General features: G+C 38.5%; 1 protein-coding gene across 1 annotated transcript in view; it reads right to left on the bottom strand.

The window, feature by feature from the left end:
* The window catches only part of LOC135464500 (titin-like), an 86,781-nt gene that overhangs the window by 65,435 nt on the left and 606 nt on the right, over positions 1–20,740 (bottom strand). The window contains exons 3-18 of the mRNA XM_064741925.1: positions 20,104–20,304; positions 19,376–19,634; positions 18,644–18,910; positions 17,410–18,222; positions 16,524–16,790; positions 14,615–14,881; positions 13,132–13,398; positions 6,287–6,553; positions 5,569–5,835; positions 5,026–5,292; positions 3,865–4,137; positions 3,397–3,663; positions 2,666–2,932; positions 2,029–2,292; positions 1,168–1,434; positions 150–416 (exon numbers count right to left, since the gene is read on the bottom strand). Of these exons, the coding sequence (XP_064597995.1) occupies positions 150–416; positions 1,168–1,434; positions 2,029–2,292; positions 2,666–2,932; positions 3,397–3,663; positions 3,865–4,137; positions 5,026–5,292; positions 5,569–5,835; positions 6,287–6,553; positions 13,132–13,398; positions 14,615–14,881; positions 16,524–16,790; positions 17,410–18,222; positions 18,644–18,910; positions 19,376–19,634; positions 20,104–20,304 (4,747 nt within the window). The remainder of the gene's footprint in view (positions 1–149; positions 417–1,167; positions 1,435–2,028; positions 2,293–2,665; positions 2,933–3,396; positions 3,664–3,864; positions 4,138–5,025; positions 5,293–5,568; positions 5,836–6,286; positions 6,554–13,131; positions 13,399–14,614; positions 14,882–16,523; positions 16,791–17,409; positions 18,223–18,643; positions 18,911–19,375; positions 19,635–20,103; positions 20,305–20,740) is intronic.

Here is a 20,740-nt window from a genome sequence, read left to right as displayed (position 1 = left end):
ACTTTTTTTTAAAAATGTGAATGTCCATTTCCAATTACACATCCAATTAACAGCAGCAATATGACAAGAAAAGGCGAAGTTAATAGAAAGCACATATAAGTAGCCATATTTTGGTGACATAAAAATGTTAAGCAGGTTAGTTTAGTTACCATGGACAATAACATAGGAGGTTGTTTTGTTCTTGCCAACCACACAAGTGTACTCTCCCTCGTCGTCAAGGGTTACGTCTTTCACCACCAGCCGGCGCTGCGTGTCCTTGACAACAAACTCGTATTTCTCGCTCGGCTGAAGTTCGATTTCGTCCAAAAGCCAGGTGACATCAGCATTGGGAATGGACAACTGAACTTCCAGCGTGAAGGGAGAGTTTTCGTAAACCTCCATGTCATTCAGACCAACAGTGAAGCTGACAAATATTTCTGCAGGCAGGATTAGTAAAATAACATTTTGACATAAGCAATTTTGTTTGAGATTAGTTGCATAAACTTATTCTGTTAGTTTACTATACACCGCTGAAATTACATGGACGTGATTAAAATGAATTGACAACACAAGACATATCAACTAATTAGCTTATTAAAGACAAGAGATTAAAAGAACTGACAACACATAGCTTCAGAATCTACAAACGCCTAGTAAATTATGACTGTGCCAGTAAAAGTGTTGAAACAGCAGGATAACTATGTCTTTATTTGGCATGAGTTTAACGACATACTCGAGAGCCCTCATGTCCGAGGGGGTTAGCACGCTAGCACGGCGGAATGATCCAGAAGCCTCTCACCAATGCGGTCGCTGTGAGTTCAAGTTCAAGTACAACTCATGCTAGTTTCCTCAGACCGCCGTCATATAAGTGAAATAGTTTTGAGTACGGCGTAAAACACCAATCAAATAAATCAAGAAAATACATACTCCAGACTATTAGGGTGAGGACCAAAATCAGGGTTATGCGTGGAGAAACCACACCTCTTCCGAAATAATAGGGGTTAGACAAGCGGTTACAGCAGAGACCCACAAAACTAGAATGAACGAATGGATGGTTAGAGTTTAACGCCATATGCTCAGACTCTTAATTAATCCAACTTAACATCTGACCATCTGTTAGCACATAAATGCACATGCCAATGGTGAAAAGAAAGGAAACAGGAAAACTGTGCTTAACACCATTCTTACCTTCAACTCTGAGATTAGCAGAAGAGCTCTTGTCGCCAATGACAATGGTATATTCCGCCTCGTGATCTTGTGTCGCTTCAGGAATCACGAGTTTGTGCTCTGTGCCATCGACAATGATCTCGTAACCATCCTCAGGTGAAATCTCTTCACCGTTTTTCAGCCATTTCGCTGGGAGATCTTCCTTGTTTAGTGTACATTCCAGGGTAACGGATTCTCCAACAGAAGTTTCCGCGTCATTCAAAGGAACGGTAAACTCCACAGGGGATTCTGTAAGAATACCGTTTACCGCTAAATTATACTTGACTAAAACCAATGATGTATGACTAAAACCAATGATGTATGACTAAAACCAATGATGTATGACTAAAACCAATGATGTATGACTAAAATGAATTATTTATCTTCATAAAATCGATGAATGATTAATGAAATCAATGATTCATGATTACAATCAATGATTTATGTATGACATGAATAATTCCCCATTGAATGCAATTATTCACGATGAGAATGTCAGATACCTACACCAATTTTATCATAACAGAGATCATTACGTTCCGCAATCTTGGCTGCTAAAATAATACACCACTGTAATGATTTGCAGCCAGTTTAACACCATAAAAGTCTTTACAATTAAAGTGAGTTACCAGGGAGCAGGAACGTGCTAGACGTTCGCCCTTCCCAATCAAAGTTTACCGACACCGGACCAACCATTACTTAAGTTATTTCCTTGGGTTGAAAGGCCGCGGAAAGAAACCACTATACAGTTGCTAGTTCATTCATTTGACGACAGTCATCTGTCCTTACATTCCACTTCCAGTTTAGCTGTTTCATTTATTTGATGCAAGTCATTGCCTTTACCTTCCACCGATAGCTTAGCTGTTGAGCTCTGACGACCGAACACGACGCTGTACTCGCCCTCGTCTTCCGGTGAGACTTCTGGGATGGTGTACAGGTGGCGTCGGCCAATCCGGCGGATGTCATAACCTCGTTCTCGCGTGATCTCCTCGCCATCTTTCATCCAGGTGGCTTCACGGTCTTTATTGATGGTACACTCAAACGTTACGGGCTCGCCCTCTGTGGCGTCCACGTCTTTGAGTGGTATGGAGAATTCAATGGGTTCTTCTGTAAACGTAATGTAGTTGTGTTTACAACCTCTCTAAATTATCTTATGTTAAATCTTCCATGTGACTACTTCTAAAGAAGCTTCGTAAATTATTCGAAAAGAATGGCCTAGAGATCCGAACCTACATTATTTGAAGAAAAAAGCTCTTCTCAAACAAAACAGAAGTAACAACTTCCAAGAAAACCACAGATGCTGTATGTTGCTTCTGTATTCTGGTTTACTGGATGGCATTTGATTTCTACAAATACAGTAATATCGTAAAGCAACATACAGTGTCCGCTGGTTCTCGGAGCTGTTACTGTGGTATATTATGTTAAATTATTCACAGTATTTTACTGGCATATTAGTACTTCATGCACATCCGTTATTTACCATTAACCACCACATAAGCCGATGTTTCGTCATCTCCAACGATACAAGTATATTCCCCTTCGTCGTCAAGAGTGACGTCATTGACCAACAGCTGGCGTTGCAAGTCATTGATCACGAACTCATATTTCTCGTTTTGTTCGAGTTCAACGTCGTCCATCAACCACGTGACGTCGGCTTTAGGATGTGAGAGCTCAACTTCTAGCGTGAAGGAACTATTTTCTGTGACTTCAATGTCTTTGAGTCCAATGGTAAAAGTGGCAGAAATCTCTACCAAAGTGGATTAGTAGAAAAATAAGGGTTTAGAAATAAAATAAGTCAGAATAAATGAAAAGGTAGTACATGAGAATTTCCGAGAAAAAGTGTCGAAAGAAGATTGTGTTAAGCAAAACAACTGTGATTAGAAAATGAGAACTAGTAATGAAAGCATTGACTTTATCATGCATGGGATAAAAGCTGACATTTACAGATGGAGGCAATGAAAAGAAGATGGCAGCGCTTAGTGTTAGCAACAAAATATAGCAGATAATTTAAGAAAGAAGTAGTGCGACTAAAAGTGCGACACAATCATTATAAACAAATTAAGAGGAAATACTTGAGAAATAAAATGAAAATTATATTAGTACACTGAATGTTTTCCAAATAATTAATAATAAAAAAGTGTTAGTGGAAAAGACTAATATCTGTAATAAAACGAAACAAGCGGCAATTGTCCATGGCTATACTAAATTTACCTTCTACTGTGAGATTGGCTGAAGAGGTCTTGTCGTCAATGACAACAGTGTACTCAGCCTCGTGGTCTAGTGTGACATCTGGAATCACCAGTTTGTGTTGTTTCCCATCCACCATGATCTTGTAACCATCTTCAGGTGAGATTTCTTCCCCATTCCTCAGCCACTTGGCTGGCATATTGGGTCGATTGATGGTACATTCCAGAGAGACGGATTCGCCCTCGGATGCTTCTTTGTCTTGCAGAGGAACAGTGAATTCCACTGGTGCTTCTGGGAAGACAAATGTCAGTATTTTAATTCATTGGCGAACTTTTCACGGACTTTTGACATAACCCAAATGCTTAAGAGGACTTCGACTTTAGAGCCAAATTTATTGGAAAAACATATTACTTTAACCTTGATTTAAATTTAGGTATTCAAACAGTTTACATTATTTTGACATGTCCATCAACCATTAGTAGTGTTAATTACCATGTACGACAACATAAGACGATGTTTTATTTTCTCCAATCACACAAGAGTACTCTCCCTCGTCTTCAAGGGTTACGTCTTTCACCACCAGCTGGCGCTGCGTGTCTTTGACGACAAACTCGTATTTCTCGCTTTGCGTGAGCGTGATGTCTTCAAACAACCATGTTGCATCAGCGTCAGGTTTGGAGGTTTGTACCTCCAGAGTAAAAGAACTCTCTGTGGTAACTCCAGTGTCTTTGTCTCTCAAACCGACTGTAAACTCAGCTGTTATTTCTACCAATGAGATTAGTTCCACAAAGACGAACATATAAAGGCACATTAAATAATAACATATTATTTAGCAGCAATTAGTAGGCTACCTAAACCTGCAATAAATAATCTTTATCCAACGATATTAAATTTTCATCTGAATGCTCGGTCTGTCTGAGAAATAACCAGGCTTCTGGGGTTATAGGCACAAATCATACTCTCGGTGAGACGAAATGGTAAATTAAAGGAAGTTTTTATTGTTTTTTTTTCACTAAGTCACTAAGTAATCAAGTTACATATTTCTGGTATGTAATGACTTTTGCAGTATCATGGCCGGACGTAACAGAATTGGGACTTATCCATTTAAAGACGTAAAGATAGACACAAATGTGCATTTATAGCAGGTTCATGTTGAGACACAGACATTGTGGCAACTTATTACATCGGAATAAGTTGCAACGATTAGCAAGTTATGGTACATTTCGACATTAGTAGCAACATATATACACTGTAAAACAATTTAAGCTCAAAGACTTATACACTGTAAAACAATTTAAGCTCAAAGACTTCACCAATGGGTAAGTGTTGATTAACGGTAATAGCCAAATTTAGAGTTTATTAGACACAATTAACACACACCATTAAGCCACAAATAAGCTAGAGTTAGACACAGGTTTAGTATGTTGTTCCTGCAATTCCTATTAGTGGCAACACATATACAGGCCTTGGTAACAAACTTACCATAATTGAATGTTTTGTAACAAGACAATTTTACAGTACAGTTACACAATATAGCAACTTTCCAGATCGCGATTTAGCCATCAACAGAGCCCCATTCATGGCTTATTTTCAAACCATACATTTTCCCGAAACAAAATTCCGAATGCATTTGTAACAGACCACGTGACCTACCTTCTACACGTAGATTGGCTGTTGAGGATTTGTCACCAATGACGACGGTGTACTCGGCTTGGTCGTCCACTGAGGTTTCTGGGATAGTCAAAACCTGGCGCGTGCCATCTGTCACGATGTCGTAGCGATCGCTGGGAACAAGCTCCTCTCCGTTCTTCAGCCATTTTGACTGGACGTCCGGTTTGTTGATGGTACATTCCAAACTCACTGATTGCCCCTCTTTGGTGTCTTGGTCTTTGAGTGGAACGGTGAATTCCACTGGAGCTTCTAGAAGTGGAATAACAACATTTGAAAACGACTCATTTTTTCCCCTTCAAGAACAAAAGTTACTTCTGCTTCACTATAGTTTTCCGAGACCATTTTTGTTTCTTCATCATTTCAGCAATATACAAAGGAGGTTGAAAATATTTTACTTTAGTATGACACTACTGGTCATTGGCTGCAGTATAAAAACAAGTATTAAATTGTTAGTATAGGATAACAATTTTCACAACATATCAGTAAATTTACAAAACTTATTGAAAAAGGCCTGCCAACAATTACCATGAACAATGACATAGGAGGATGTCTTGTTATCTCCAATCACGCAAGAATATTCGCCTTCGTCATCAAGGGTGACATCTTTGACCACTAGATGGCGCTCCGTGTCATTGATAACAAACTCAAATTTGCTACTGGGTTCAATTTTGTGCCCATCTAGAAGCCATATCACATCGGCATCCGGTCGTGACAATGTCACCTCCAGCGTGAAAGAGCTCTTTTCATACACCTCAATATCGGTTAGAAGTTTAGTAAATTTCACTGGAAGCTCTGTAATTCAATGGGGTTAAAATGTTAATGGCGCTACTTTGCTGAATATTGATTAAATCCAAAATAACAATCCAGTCAATAGCAAACAAATTTGAAAATTATCAGTTCAATAAAAGTGAATAATATTATTACAATATGAAGAAGTTAGTATACGTGGTAAGGTGAAAAACCTTATTTTGAGGGTTTAAGAACTATAACGTCTGACCAATGGTAGTTAACATTACAACAACACAACAACTGAAATTGACAGTATCAATGACATTAATGTTATTAGTTTCACTCCCTGTTAACCGGACTCAGCCACTTATTTACACATGAACAGCTCACTTATCAGAAAATTTCAAATTAGTAAATAAGTTATACACACTGTAGTTACCTATGCTACTCCTACTACTATGCTAAGACAATGACAATATTAAGTCTGTTACCATGGTTGCGGTCCCTGGCTTACCTTTTACAGTGAGATCAGCAGAGCTTTCCTTGTCACCGATTTTCACAGTGTACACTGCCTGGTCGTCTGGTTTGGCGTGATAAATGGTCAGGACGTGACGCTTGCCGTCCACTTTAATGGAGATGTCGTCACTGGGAGCGATTTCTTTGCCGTTTATCAGCCAGGTGGCGGGCTGGTTGTCTTCGCTGACCTCACATACCATTTCCACGGTTTCTCCTTCCATACACGTGATCTGGCGCAGGGGTATTGTAAACTCCAACGGAGCCTCTGCACGGAGGGCGCAAAAAACAAAGCTCATTAAAACATTTAATACATATTAACACTGGAGTTATACACTGGAAGACAATCATTATCATGTAACGTCTTTGGTTCAAAAGTATTGGAAATAATAGAAAACCAATGCATAAATTAACGTTTTGGGTAATACATTTTTTTTTGGAAACACATTAAAATTTGTACAAAAAAAGTTAAATCTCAACTATGTCAAAGAATCGAAGATTTTCGTAATGTATTATATTTATGTCGTTCCTAAGATTTCAAACTTCTTTAAAGCTTCTTTACAGGATTTTAGAGGTCATGTTCCAAAGCATATAAACTTGGACTTTTTCTAACTACCTTGGAAATAATTACATGTACTTCCTTTTTTCTTTACTAATGCGAACATCCAGTGAATTTCATAACTTACTGTGCATCTTAGAATCTCGGACCTTTTTTTCTTGTTCATGACGTCCCACCCAAATACATGCTGCTATAAACTAGGATGCTCAACAACTTTTTCGTTTCACACAGTTACGTGGAAATTAGCGATCACAAATGACCAATCATGCAAAACGTGTGGCTGTATTAGGGTAATGAGGTTGTCCGACCCAGAAGGAATATTATTGGTAGTTTGAAGAATCTGGTTTATATTAATAAATTCACAGTTGATAGAGACAGCGAAACCTCACCACCACGTACGATATTTCTACAGCGAGGAACTAAGCTTTGCATATTGTAAGTTAAGCTCCACTTGGAATATTCTGCTTCCGGGTAGCAAACGGCGTCCCTACGACCAGCACTACATGTATTATCGTATTGGACCTAACATAGCGTCACATGCTGGCAGTTACTTAATAGAGCAAATAATCATGATGAGCAAAATATGTTTCAGCACAGCAATATAAAATAGTTATAAAAGAGAATACTGTGAAGTTCAGAGTTTACCCACAAATGGGTTTCTACATTTACATGCAAAACAACACTTTAATTATACGCTGGAATTTTGGATTAAAGAAACGTCCCAGGTTGCTTTGATTTTCACAAATCTGATAAAATTTACTCTTAAAAATAGCTATTCCTCAAAAGCTAGTATACTGCAAACATTCACTGAGTCTTTCTGTCCCTAATATTTTGTAAGCCTTTTCCTTCATAGGACATCCTGTGTTGTGAGAATCAATGGGAAGGGCTGTTATGAACAGATTACGTGCAACTTTTTAAACTGATTTATTTCACTGAACTGTTTTAATTGTTTAAATTAGTTTAAAATCGTCCACATTACACCGTTAAACTTGTCTGAATGGTATATGTGTTCGTCAACCTTGCGGAAAAACAGTTCGAAAAACATATTAAAAAGCTTTGAGTGTAACAACTGGTAAGGTCCATGTTAATCACTGTTAACAGGTGAAACTCAGCGAAGTCAATACAGTTTTATTCAACATCAAATCAAATTAATGGGAAAATAGCAGCCCAATTAAGTTCTTTTGCTTCTGGGAATGGTCTGCAATGGCTTATATTTTCCTTAATGGCAACAAACACTTGATAATATTACAACCAGCCAACGCGTTTTTGCCCAAGGCTTTCTTTTGTTCAGACAAGTTTCACAGATGTACAAACCCTATTAGTGACAGTCTATAATTTCTTGTCTTAATTTTTAATAACAGTGTGTAGAAAATCTTTTAAAACAATTTTAACTCCAAAACATTTCAACAACGGATTCCATGCATTCAATTCTCAACAAATGTTCTCGTAAAGTTATATCCTGAAGGCTTTGTCTTCCAGGTTTTTTTAAGCCTATTTTTTGAAATGTTTCAGACTGTCAGCAAGATGTTGTATAACCACTACCCACTATCAGTACTAACTCTGATGCTACACAAACCTTGCCGATAGCTACGCCAAGTTGCTCGTTTTCGTCCAATCACCACGACGTAATCGCCCAAATCACGTCTTGTCAGGTGACGTATTGTAAACTTATGCATGCATCCCTCGTCGACGAATTCGTATTTGAGGCTTGGGCGGATAGCTACTTCATCCTTAAGCCAGGAGACGGTTATATCAGGCTTGGAAACCATGCACAGAAAACTAGCCACCGGCTCGCTTTCGATAGTGTAGCGTTTTAGTTTCACATTCAGTTTAATCGGGATTTCTGTAAATCAAGCCAAAGTCACATAGACTAGATCGTAGCCAAGCAGTAGTCCTTAAACCAAGTTAAAACCCTTCAAAGTTATTATAAACAAGAGACCTAAGCGACAGCACAAATTCTATTAAGATTCGGCTGCCAAGTTGAGTGAGGCTTTATGGGTAGAAAAGGGGGTCAGGAGCCATTTTGAATGAATACTTCTGGGCATGTTAAATGTCAGTAAGATGTTGGTAATGTGCAGCTAGAGTACGTTATAAACAAGCCTATAGAGAAGCAGGCACAAACCACCAAATCCTCAAATACTCATGCACACACACATCTCTGAGATCAAATGCTGGACGATGCACATACACTGTTGACGATGCACACACACTGGTACAAGCTGCAATCATCATGCCAGGCAGTGATAACATGCAACTGAACTTTGATCATCATTTCAGTACACTGTATAAAAATGCTCCGAGTTCCAGATCACATTTCGCAGTCTGTAAATCTTCTCCTATTGTTACTGATGAAAAAAAAGTTTCACTGCAAATCCTGTCTTTTCAAACTAGAAAGGTTTCCGGATCCATCAGCATCAGAAAAACTACATTAAAGCTGACCGATTCAATTTCATTGGCATCTTGGACAGATCCACAAAAGAAGCCAGCGATTCACTCATTTCTTCCTTTACTCAGCATCGCTGAACATATGTCTTTCTATCAACCGCATTTCTGATTCCAAATTTCCTGCTGTGAAAGCTACTAAACAGTTTATTTCTTTCAAAATGTTTCGTCTCTGAATATTTTAATCCTTCCTCTCACGTAGCACTGTTCTGCATATTAAGATATTAAGACCCATGATGACTTGTCCTTTTCCTATATAGGGCTGCATTTCTTCCGCACAACAGTTAAGTTTCGGCAACAACGTCGCAACACAGTTCGACTTCTTTGGATCATAAATTATGTTGGCTGCTATACATTCAGAACAAACTGTTTTGGCTTTACTCTTTGTCAGTTCAAATATAGTACATGGTGCACATGCGCGAAGGAGCTTGAGCTTCAACGCGAAGGCTGGCTGAAGATTCCACATCCTCGGCTTTAAATGTGTACGTTCCGGAATCGCTGACATCCAGAGTGTTGATGGTCAGCGTGTGGACGTAGCCATCGTTCCTCGTCACATGCTTCCAGCTAGTTCGCAGACGGTGGCCATTTTTATACCATGCAGTATTATGTGGTGGATTAGATAGACGACATGTGAAGACAGCAAGAGCATGCTCAAAGCCTATGGTTTCTTTCAACGGAGTTAAAATACGCACATGGCTCTCTGTAAAAAGCAAGCAAGGGAAAGAAAACATGTTTTGAGAGGTTAAGTATTAAAGACCCCGTCACCAGAGAGAATAAACCGAGTGAAGCCCAAATGAGCTGACTGATAATACCAATCCTTCAACCCAATATGAACTACACTTTATACGACTGCTCAAAAGATTTTGATACACAAGATAGCAATCATGAAACAAATCTGCGATTTTCACACTTCTGAAATTCCGGGCTAACGTCCATAAAGCTGTTGCTGCTAAGTACAATGGCAATACAAGTTATCAAGAGTCATATGTTGCCATTTGAAAAGCGAATTTGAAAATCAGTGACAGAAAAAAATGTCCTTGCTTCACTGAAGCGGCTACATGCCTGAATGTAGCCGATCAAACTGTTTTCTTCTAATTGCAATAATTTTGTGGTTGTTGTCTTTTTTTCCTGAATATTACGTGTCAGCCAGTTGGGATTCACAGGAATAACATGCTGGGTTAATATCATAATTGTGTATGAATATGCAAATTCAAATGCTCTCATCCAATCAAAAGATGCCATGTTAATGAATACAAAAGTATAACATGTAAAACCCCCAACCAAAGATGACAAAATGCAAACATTGGAGTCTCATTTTTTTCAAAATTTCCCGCACAAGATTTACTTAAACTTGCATACATACACAAATATAAAACAGTAATTTCATGCCATAAATCCAAAGAATTCTTCTCACAAAATTTACTGGATATTATGACTAGAATAATCAAGTAATCTACAGTGGGCTATTTACAACAGTGTGATGACTACAACATCAAAAACGTTAGCTTCAAGTGATACAACATGGTGAAGATACACGTGCTATTATTATGTCATGTGATACACAAAGCATTACTCTGTGAAATGATACATGAAAATATAATACTAGTAATGAACATGGACAGCCATTTTTTAACTGTTTCATACCAAAAAAGTCAAGAATTTTATATTTATAATCGACGACTAAAATGACAACGAACGAAAAAGATATTCTGTTATCGAAACAAAATGAAACTGTTGAAAAATTGCTGTGTACAAACATATTAATAATGCACATAAATTGGTATAAAATATATGGACAAATTATTAACGGAAAAAAGGGAAAAACTAAAAAAAAAAATGTTATAGCTATATTATGAAACCACTCATGTATATTAGCTCAACCATACAGTGACAGTTGATGGCTGACTTTTATTTAGTAAAATAAAGTCATTTCTCTCTGGAGATTTTTTCTTGTCATGTTTAATATTATTTTATTATTTTATATTATTACCAGGTATGAATGCTTGGGGGTAATTTGCTCTATTTCTCAAGACTGGTAAATTAACCTTACTACACGGACGGAACTATGCGACGTTACTTTTAATTCTCTCTGTCAATCCTGTCAAACATGTTTTTCCAGTGACAACCACTTTACAAGTCTAAAGGTTATTAGAAGAATTACAAAGCAGATCCAGGTTAATGCAAAGATAATTTCCTCGAATTTCCTCACATGTTTTATTCTCTGGTTTGATCTTCAAGAAGCTACAGATTTGCAAACTTTTGTTCAAATTATGTATGCTCAGGAAAGACGTCAGAAAACACTGCACATTCCATTAGACATATGACATATAACATATGACAACATTTACATTAAAAGCTTGAGAGCATTAATTTTCAAAATTACACAAGGTAACAATTCCAAAATATCACCTCCGAGAGCCGATTATGCATTTTCTGGGTTTTTAGTTTTAACAATTAAAGCTTTATTTTCTTCAGGCTGAGGGGTTATCAGAGCTGTGGAGCTGAGTTAAGGAAGTTTCACAGTAAAGAAACAGGTGAGGATCAGTTTACAAGACAGATGAGGATCAGTTTACAAGACAGGTGAGAATCAGTTTACAAGATAGGTGAGGATCAGTTTACAAGAGAGATGATGAGTTTACAAGATAGGTGAGGATGAGTTTACAAGACAGATGAGGATCAGTTTACAAGACAGATGAGGATCAGTTTAAAAGACAGATGAGGATCAGTCTACAAGACAGACGAATCCTTGATATGAGACACTTCGGTTGTAGGAAATTGCATAGAATAAGCGTTGGTAGTAATGGGTGTATTGTTTTAGTCTGTTACAAAAGCCTGGGTTTAGACAGGCTTAGTTATGCTGGTACTATGTGCAATACCCGTAACATGTTGCAAACGCTTGAGTTTAAATAATTGCACGCATTGCACGGTCAAGCAATAATCTGCATATGAAATTAGCTCCACTTTGCGTCACGGATAAAAGCAGTTTGTAATGAAACCTTCCACCTTGTGTGCTGTAATCGCTTTCAGTTTGATGCGTCGAAAAATGGTGAATTGTTAAACTAAGGTCACATTATTCCATATCCCATATACATCTTTCAAGCTGTGTCTTGGTATCAAAGCCATGTGGTTGGTATGCATTATAAAATCAACCTCCATACAGAAGCATATCCTTGCAATGTGTTGTAACAAAAGGTGAGTGACTGTAAAGCTGCGTAGCTCGAATTCAATGAAGAGACTGTTGCAAAAAAATGCTAAGTGATGCAAACTACAACATAGTAAGCGATAGTTTTGTTATCGACAGACGAAAGTATAGCAATCCTCAATTCAACATGCAAGCCATTTCCCCCATGCAGTAGTATAAAGAGCCAATTAGAGTGGATAACCCCTCTAAATGTCTATATCAACGAAGATGAACTTAGAGGTGTGGTTGAGAGGTGAACTGACGTGAAACATCAAACGATGTCATCTTGGACAAAACAGTACTGAGACAATGCTTCAAAAATAGAAAACAGTCAAAAATGTTAAATAATTTCCAAAACGACTTGTTAATTATAATGCTTATATGTGAATAATGCTTATATGAGTATAAAATGCATTAAATCAGTAAATCACACAAAACTGAGTGAAAACATTTGCAAATACACACAAAAGCTTTAAAAATATATACAAAACAAATTTTACACGGTTCATTAAGATCTTCAGAATCAATCACTTGCAGAAAATATGTTTTTTGGCAAAAGAAAACTTGGCACTTCAATCCGTGTCAAGAGTCCAGTAGGCACACCAGGCAGTTAAAACACCAGCAAAGAAGAACAACAAAATCAGGAAGAGACGAATGCACGTACCATCGAGGTAGAGCTTGGCAGAACTCTTCTTGTCGCCTACCACGACGGAATACTCTGTAGCATCAGTCTTCTCTGCATCGTTGATTATCAAGGTGTGTTTCCTACCCTCGTCAATCAGCTGGTGTTTCTCGCTTGGAGCGATCAGACGACCGTTCTTGTACCATTTCACCGAGACGTTCTCTTTGTTGACTTCGCAGCTAAAGAAAGCCATCTTGTGCTCTTCAACGCGCGTCTCTTCCAGCTCGGCCATGAATTCCACGCTGGTTTCTGAGAGAAAGAGAACAGTGTAATCGCATTAGTCATGGCATCTATTGTTTTTGCTGGTAAAAAATATGCGTCATAATCAACTGGAATGGACCAAGCTATGCAAAGGGGAAGAATGAACTCGACACAAGTGATCTGTATATCTGTTCAGCTTTCTATATAAATTCCAATAAGTGCAACAATGAGATAGCAGAAATGAAACTGAACTATTGTTTTATTAAAACGTGGAATGAAACTTCAAAACTGAATGAAGCAAAAAACATCCATTTTATTTTTGAGAAAGTACATGATGCGGTAAGAACAATTTAGAACACTGGATAAAACAGACTGTCAGCGTTAAGAATAAACTTAATTAGTCTGAAATATGGAATCCTGTTTGTGACGTTTATAAGAGTGTGGTCTCACCAAGATCCATCATGTGCGGTATGATGGGCAGCATGCATCCCTAACCTGATACGTTATACATGTAATTACCGTAAATGCACAAAGAAACAAGTGAATGTTCACAGGCAAATAAACATTACTTTTGGCGCTAAAACTGGTTTTCCCAGTATCACCCTAGCTCTTCAAGTCGCCTTTCGAAATCAATAGAATAAAGCAAACTGAGCAACGCTGTCATGAACGAAGTTGGTCTTTTATGGCATGTTGCCATTACCTATTGCAACTACTTACAAATAAACAGTGCAAAACAACTGAGTGTAAACTATATGAATGGTAACCATGTTTCATAACTATATCTGTAACTAATTTTGTGTGCACTGCGAAAGTGTCGGGATAGAGTTGTTTTGGGTAAAGGAGACACAAGAAAATAAAAAGACAAGCAAAACCCAAAGTTGGCAAGGTACTGATCCTGCTGAAAGGTGAAAGAATAAGGCGGGAGTCACACATAAACCAGGTGTTGAGGGTATCAAGACGAAACGCTGTTTTATGGAATGGAGGTCAAAAAGTAGAGAGCAAATTCCTCAAAAAACTTTTCCTCAGAAAAGATTTTCATATAATAATTTAATTTATGTCATATACGAGTGCATTTTTCAAACATAAAATCTTGGCAAGGGGATCAAACTGCAAGCAATGTCATATAATGCATGGCATAAATGAACAACTTGTGTGGTGGAGTGCAAAACCTTGTGGAAAACAAAACCTCAAATCTACAAAAATACTGTTCTGGTGCAGAACGTAAAGGTCAAACAGTAACTTCATTCCTTCATTCGGACTTTACCAAGGACAGCCACGAAAGCCGTTGTGGATTGGTCTCCAAGGAGACACGTGTAATCCCCTTCGTCGTCAAGGGTTACGTTGTGGACAGAAAGCTGACGTTGCGTGTCTTGAGCAGTGAATTCGTATTTATCACTAGGCTTAATTTCGAAATCATCGAGGAGCCAGGAAACTTCAGCCTGGGGCTTAGAGAGAGTGACTTCTAATGAAAAGTCACTTTCCTCGTAGACTTCCTTATCTGAAAGGCCTATGACGAAAGTTGCTCCCAACTCTGAAAATGCCGAGGTTATATTTAACTACATTTACACGAACCGTCAACAATCAGATAGTTAGAGTACAGCAACACAGATCGGAAATAACAGAACAGTAGAGAGAATATTTTCCAGCACATCCAAGGAGTTCACAAAACACCAGACGAATTCACAAAACACCAGACAAATTCACAAAACAATCAAAGGAGTTCACCATGCACGAACAGTACTCTCAAAACAACCAAAGGGGTTCACAGAAACACACACACACACGCAAAGGAAAACACAGAAAGACACATACATTTTATATATTCAGTTTTAATAGGTTTATATCTTTACAATACAGAACAATAGAGAAATACCGCGATAATGATAGAATAGATAAGTACATGGACACTGTTCACATCTCTCTTATCACATCTATATCATCTATCTACGCTCATCTATATTATTATTCACAAGATTATTTGTACAAGAGAAAAGGATCAACAGCATTAAGGCAGCTTGAGGAAGGATTTGGTGCACAGAAACAAAGAAACAGCGAGTCCTGTATACCGATAATTATTCATCCTAGTAACAAATTTGTCAATGCTAATAGTCCACCAAGATGGCCGACAAATTATTTCTTCTTTTTAACATTCTCTTTTACTATTCCTCAACAAGTTCCATCTTACTGAACCTAAATCAGTCATTTCATTGCAATATATTTTAAGATATTCCCAAGTATTACCTATGTCTTTTTTGCTTGAGACGAAGTTACTTTTTGCTTTTGTGATATAACAGTGTTATCTCCCGTGAATATCCACCAAAATTTTACCTAAGAAATGCGTGGCTTCTAAATTAGGTCACAGACTACCCGCCTCAGGAACAGAAAGCTATAATGCAACCAGTTATAGTTTCATTCTAACACATGTTATCCTGTATAACGTGATCAATTTTTCATTTCCGGAATAATAATACAACCCCATTGCTTCACATTGCCATATATACCAAACTACTTCATTGTAAAGCAAAACAGATGAATAACATCGGTATGCCAGGTTGACAGATATGATAAAGCACATATCACACAGAGAGGATACGCACAGTTTATCTATATGGAAATTTGATCTGCTACAAAACACCACTACGTAATTAAGCTGTCTGATGTCTACAGCAGCAAAAGCATAATGGGAATGTTTCATTATGAAACTACTAAGCGTAACAACCACAAAGCTGTCGTTGATGTGATATTAAACAGTCTAATTGTTCCCAAAAAAAGAAAAGCTAAAAAGATAGCTATGGGGAGTTACTTTAGGGTAAAAGGACATATCACAGTTACAAGGAAACATGCTACATGACACTAAGCTACTGGGATACAAGAACAATTTTACAGGGACATTGTACAAGAGCACACTACATTGTGGACACAAACAAATGGTACAAGGAAACAAGAGCAAATTACAGAGTTAACAAAATGAAGCACTGGAATAAACTACAGACAAAAGATGACGAACTATCTAGCAATAAAAGTGCAAATTACCAAACAAGACAACAGACACATGGAAGACAGCTATGGGTACAAGCTCAAACACAAAGACTAAAGGACCAAATAGACACAGGAAGACGGCTACGAATACAAGCGTGAACACAAATACTAAAATACCAAGAAGACAACTTTACCTTCCACCGTTAAAGTCGCGGTTGTTTGCTCGTCTTCCACACGAGCCGTAATATCTCCAGAGTCGGGGAGAAGGGCGTCATCGATGACGAGTCTGTGCGTCCGTCCGTCACTCAGGATGTGGTAACGATCATCAGGAAGGATTTCCTGACCATCCAGGAACCACTTGACGGTGGCGCCTTCTTTCGACACCTCGCACACAAATTCTGCCTTATCGCCTTCCTGGACAGTCATGTCTGTGAGAGGCTTAATGAATTTTGGAGGTAATTCTGAAGAAAAAAAATGAGCGCTTTTCACAATTTATGATTTCTTTATAAACAGACGTGTTATGGAAAATATTGATAGTGGGGCAATCAGGATGTAGCTGACAACTTTTGGTTTGATTCATTTATTTATTTGATGCGTGTTTTACGCCATACTCAAGAATATTTCACCGATACGACGCCGGCCAGCATTATGGGTGAAAACATTTGATAATGAAAGTGTAATAAACATACACGCACCGCAGGTAAAGAAATTCCAAATGTTTTCTGTTTTATTTATCTATCTAATCGGTATTTAGGCTTTGAAGTTAACACAGCTAGTGAACCATTCAGATTTTTTACTTGTTTTGTCGTCTCGGCGTTAAGCCATAATCATGTATTATTATTTGTGTGGTACCTACACCATGCAACCTAGCAGATAATTTCAGTTCTTAAAGAAAACTGCAGAAGAAATATTAGAGCTCAAAAATATTCACTTGTTCTTACTGCGGTCAGTTTTTATATGACACATGCGTCTCACAGAACAATTATTTTGCTTTGCATTTCTTGCAATATTTGTCCGACAATTGATTATAAATCCAGTTTTAGAAGTAACAAGTGAGCCTAAATGACAATCCTTACTCACCCTGGACAAAGAGTGTCGCTGTTGTAGTAGCATCATCCACTCTGACAGTCACTGGACCTTCATCCAGGACTGAAACTTCTCTAATGAGGAGTTTGTGGACGGGTCCGTCAGTAATGATCTCATATTTATCATCAGGTACAACTTCTTCTTCGCCAACAAACCACTGCACAGAATCCACATCTTCCGAAAGTTTGCAGACGAACTCCGCAATGGTGTTTTCCTTGGCAGTGACGTCGGAAAGCCCCAGAATGAACTCGGCTGGTAGTTTTTCCACCGTCAGCTCAGCCGATGTTGTTTGGTCGCCGACCTTGACAGTGATCGTGGACGCGTCGTCCAACGTTACGTCGTTGATTATCAGTTTGTGTTTCTTGCCGTTGGAAATCATCTGAATCCTGGCGTCTGGCTGAAGCTCGAAGTCCGCGGCGAACCAGTGTACGTCGCCAGGCGGAACGTCTTTACTGAGCTCGATTTCAAACTCAACTGTAGACTTTTCAACCACCGTCATGTCTTTCAGCGGGATGGTAAATTCGGCAGGGATTTCTTCCACGATGAAGTTAGCTGTGGACATACGATCCCCGATCTGGATGGTGACTTTTCCAGCATCTGTGACAGCGACATCTTTGATGACAAGTTTCTGGGAGGGTCCGTCTGCCAGGAATTCGAATTTCTGGTCTTGCGTGAGTTCTACATCATTAAGGAACCAACGGACTTTGTCTTTATCGACGTCAATTGTCAGCTCACATTCGAATACAGCGACAGTGCCCTCTTTGGCTGTAACATCCTTCAGGTAAATTGTAAATTCCGCTTCCACATCTGAAAAAAAAATACAAGCAATTTAAATGTAATGGTTTGAAGTAACAGAACTTTCTCATATCATCTTCTTACAAAACCATATAGCTAATATTGACGTGAAACTTTTCTTCTGGTTCATAAAGTTCTTCTCTCATCAAAAATAGCTGAAATACTGCCAGTGTGACGTTAAACCTTCATAATCCATCCATTCAACCTTTACTATCAATGAAATTTAGTAGAATCTATCGTCCGACACACTCCTACCATTTGTAAATCATAAAGAGACCAATTTCCAAACTAACCTGATAAATTCTTTTTTTTTAACCTTTTCTTAGTTTTTATGCTATAATATATTTGTACATTTAAGATAATACGGGTGTATGAGAGAGATTATGTATTCACCGACGGTTATCTGGTAAAGAAAAAGGAAAAACATGCGCACCTTCAACTTCCAGTTTTGCTGATGATTCGTCATCGCCGTAGCAGACAGTAACGGTGCCGCCATCTGCCTGCTGAACATCGTGAATAGTCAGGGTGTGTTCGGCACCAACTGATGTCATTTCATATTTGTTGTCGCCCTCCAGTTTCCTGCCGTCAAGGTACCAGTCCACAGTTTCGTCTTCTACCGTTGTCTGGCATTTAAAGACCACATCGCCATTGACGACGGCTTTGGTGTCCTCAAGTCTTGAGGTGAACTCTCTTGTCAGTTCTGTGGAAGAAGTTACATTAACTATGTCAAAATATTAACAGAGAAAACCAGGAAATGATACAGTAACGGACCCTGGATTAAGACAAACTCTCCAAGCTGTAACTATGTGAACTTTCATTATTTGTGAACATCAATTTTATACTCTAAAAGTAATGAAAGTATTTTGTTAATATTTTTCAACCAGAACGTCGAAACATTTTTAAAAACATAAAAATGTCACATCGACATTATCCACGTAAAACACTCAGTTTTCAATACAATAATTTTACCTCCGCAACTATCATCATTTTAAGACAGTGAAATCTAAAGCAATGAAGCTCCTTTTAAGTCACTAATAACAATTTCAATTACTTACTGCAAAACCAGCTCACTGAATGCTATCCCCAATTAGTGTTTGAAACCCTATGAAGACATTGGAATTTGTCAGCAAAACGTAAGTCAAGAAAGGGAGACAACCAGTTTTACCTCTAACAGTGAGCCGCGCTTCTGTTGTGATGTCGTTGAAGCTACACGACACAGGCCCTTCGTCTTCAGGTTTGGTCTTACTGATGACAAGCGTATGGTGCTTGCCGTCAGCAACAATGGCGTACTTCGGACTGGCTTCAATCTCTTCTTCCTTGACCTTCCAGGTGACATTGACATCAGTGATGGAGAATTCGCACTCAAATTTGGCGGCTTCTTTCTCCTTTACGTGCATGTCTTCAAGAGGTACGAGCCACTTCCACTGAAGCAAGCACAACAACAACAGGCATCGATGTAAACCATGGAATAAGGTATGAACAAGGCCAGAACAACTCTTCCAGTATACATCGATGCTGGATAAATTCCATTTTAAATAGGTACGATCTCAAATCCACCTGCGAATGTTTAAACCAAGTATAAAAGGAGGAAACTCTGTAAAGTATGTATGCCTTTCTCTTGATTTTCTCCACAACTCTTTATTCCATCGACTTCACATTTGCCGCGTGTATTACCGATCACCCAAGAAGTACAGCGCTCAGTGTACTGGTGGTCATCACAGGCAATGATGACATCACAGATCTTTCGCTGTTACATGCGTAATTTCTTCAGCTATTGAATGAATGCCATCAAAAGTAGAGTCATGTTATTTATACTGTGTAGCAGATATGAATTATTATCAAAAGCGGAGCGCACTAGTATTTTAGAATTCTCACAAATTAACATAAACCTACCTGTGCTTTAGGAATTTTGAGTGTGTGTTCCTCAGCTTCTTCCAAATCCTTTGTCTTCGGAGCATAGTCATAGCGAGCCGAGACATCCTCGGACACTTCCCGGGTTATCTCCTCTTCTGGCTGTTCCTTCTCTAATGTCGCCATGTCGTGACGCTCGCTGCGCTGGAAGTCTATGTCAAACTGGCTCATTTCATAATCAACCTAGAACGAGAAAATGACAACAAATCATATCAGATGTAGACGAGGCTCTTTGGAAGTCATGCTTAATTATCACTGCAGATGTAGTGTCAATGGTCACAAATATTTCTTACATTCATACAAAAAGATTTTTGTTTTGATTGGTTTTTCATGCCGTACTCAAGAATATTCACTTATACAACGGCGGCCAGCATTATGGTGGGTGGGAACCCACGACCATCCACAGGTTGCTGGAAGATCTTCCCACGTACGGTCGGAGAGGAAGCCAGCGTGAGCTGGTCATACAAAAAGACGATTGTTAGCCAAGTTTCCATATCACACCACAAGGTAAAACAATATGAATAATGTCAAATTCTCAAAAACCAATTAAGTGCGACCATTTGTCAGCTATCACACTGTCGTGGTTGCTTTAGACCTACCCCCTAGGCTACTTCTATAA

Source organism: Liolophura sinensis, chromosome 4 (assembly GCF_032854445.1).
Source record: "Liolophura sinensis isolate JHLJ2023 chromosome 4, CUHK_Ljap_v2, whole genome shotgun sequence".
Lineage (NCBI taxonomy): Eukaryota > Metazoa > Mollusca > Polyplacophora > Chitonida > Chitonidae > Liolophura > Liolophura sinensis.
Note: the sequence above shows the minus strand (reverse complement) of the source record. Positions and strands in the feature narration are given on the sequence as shown.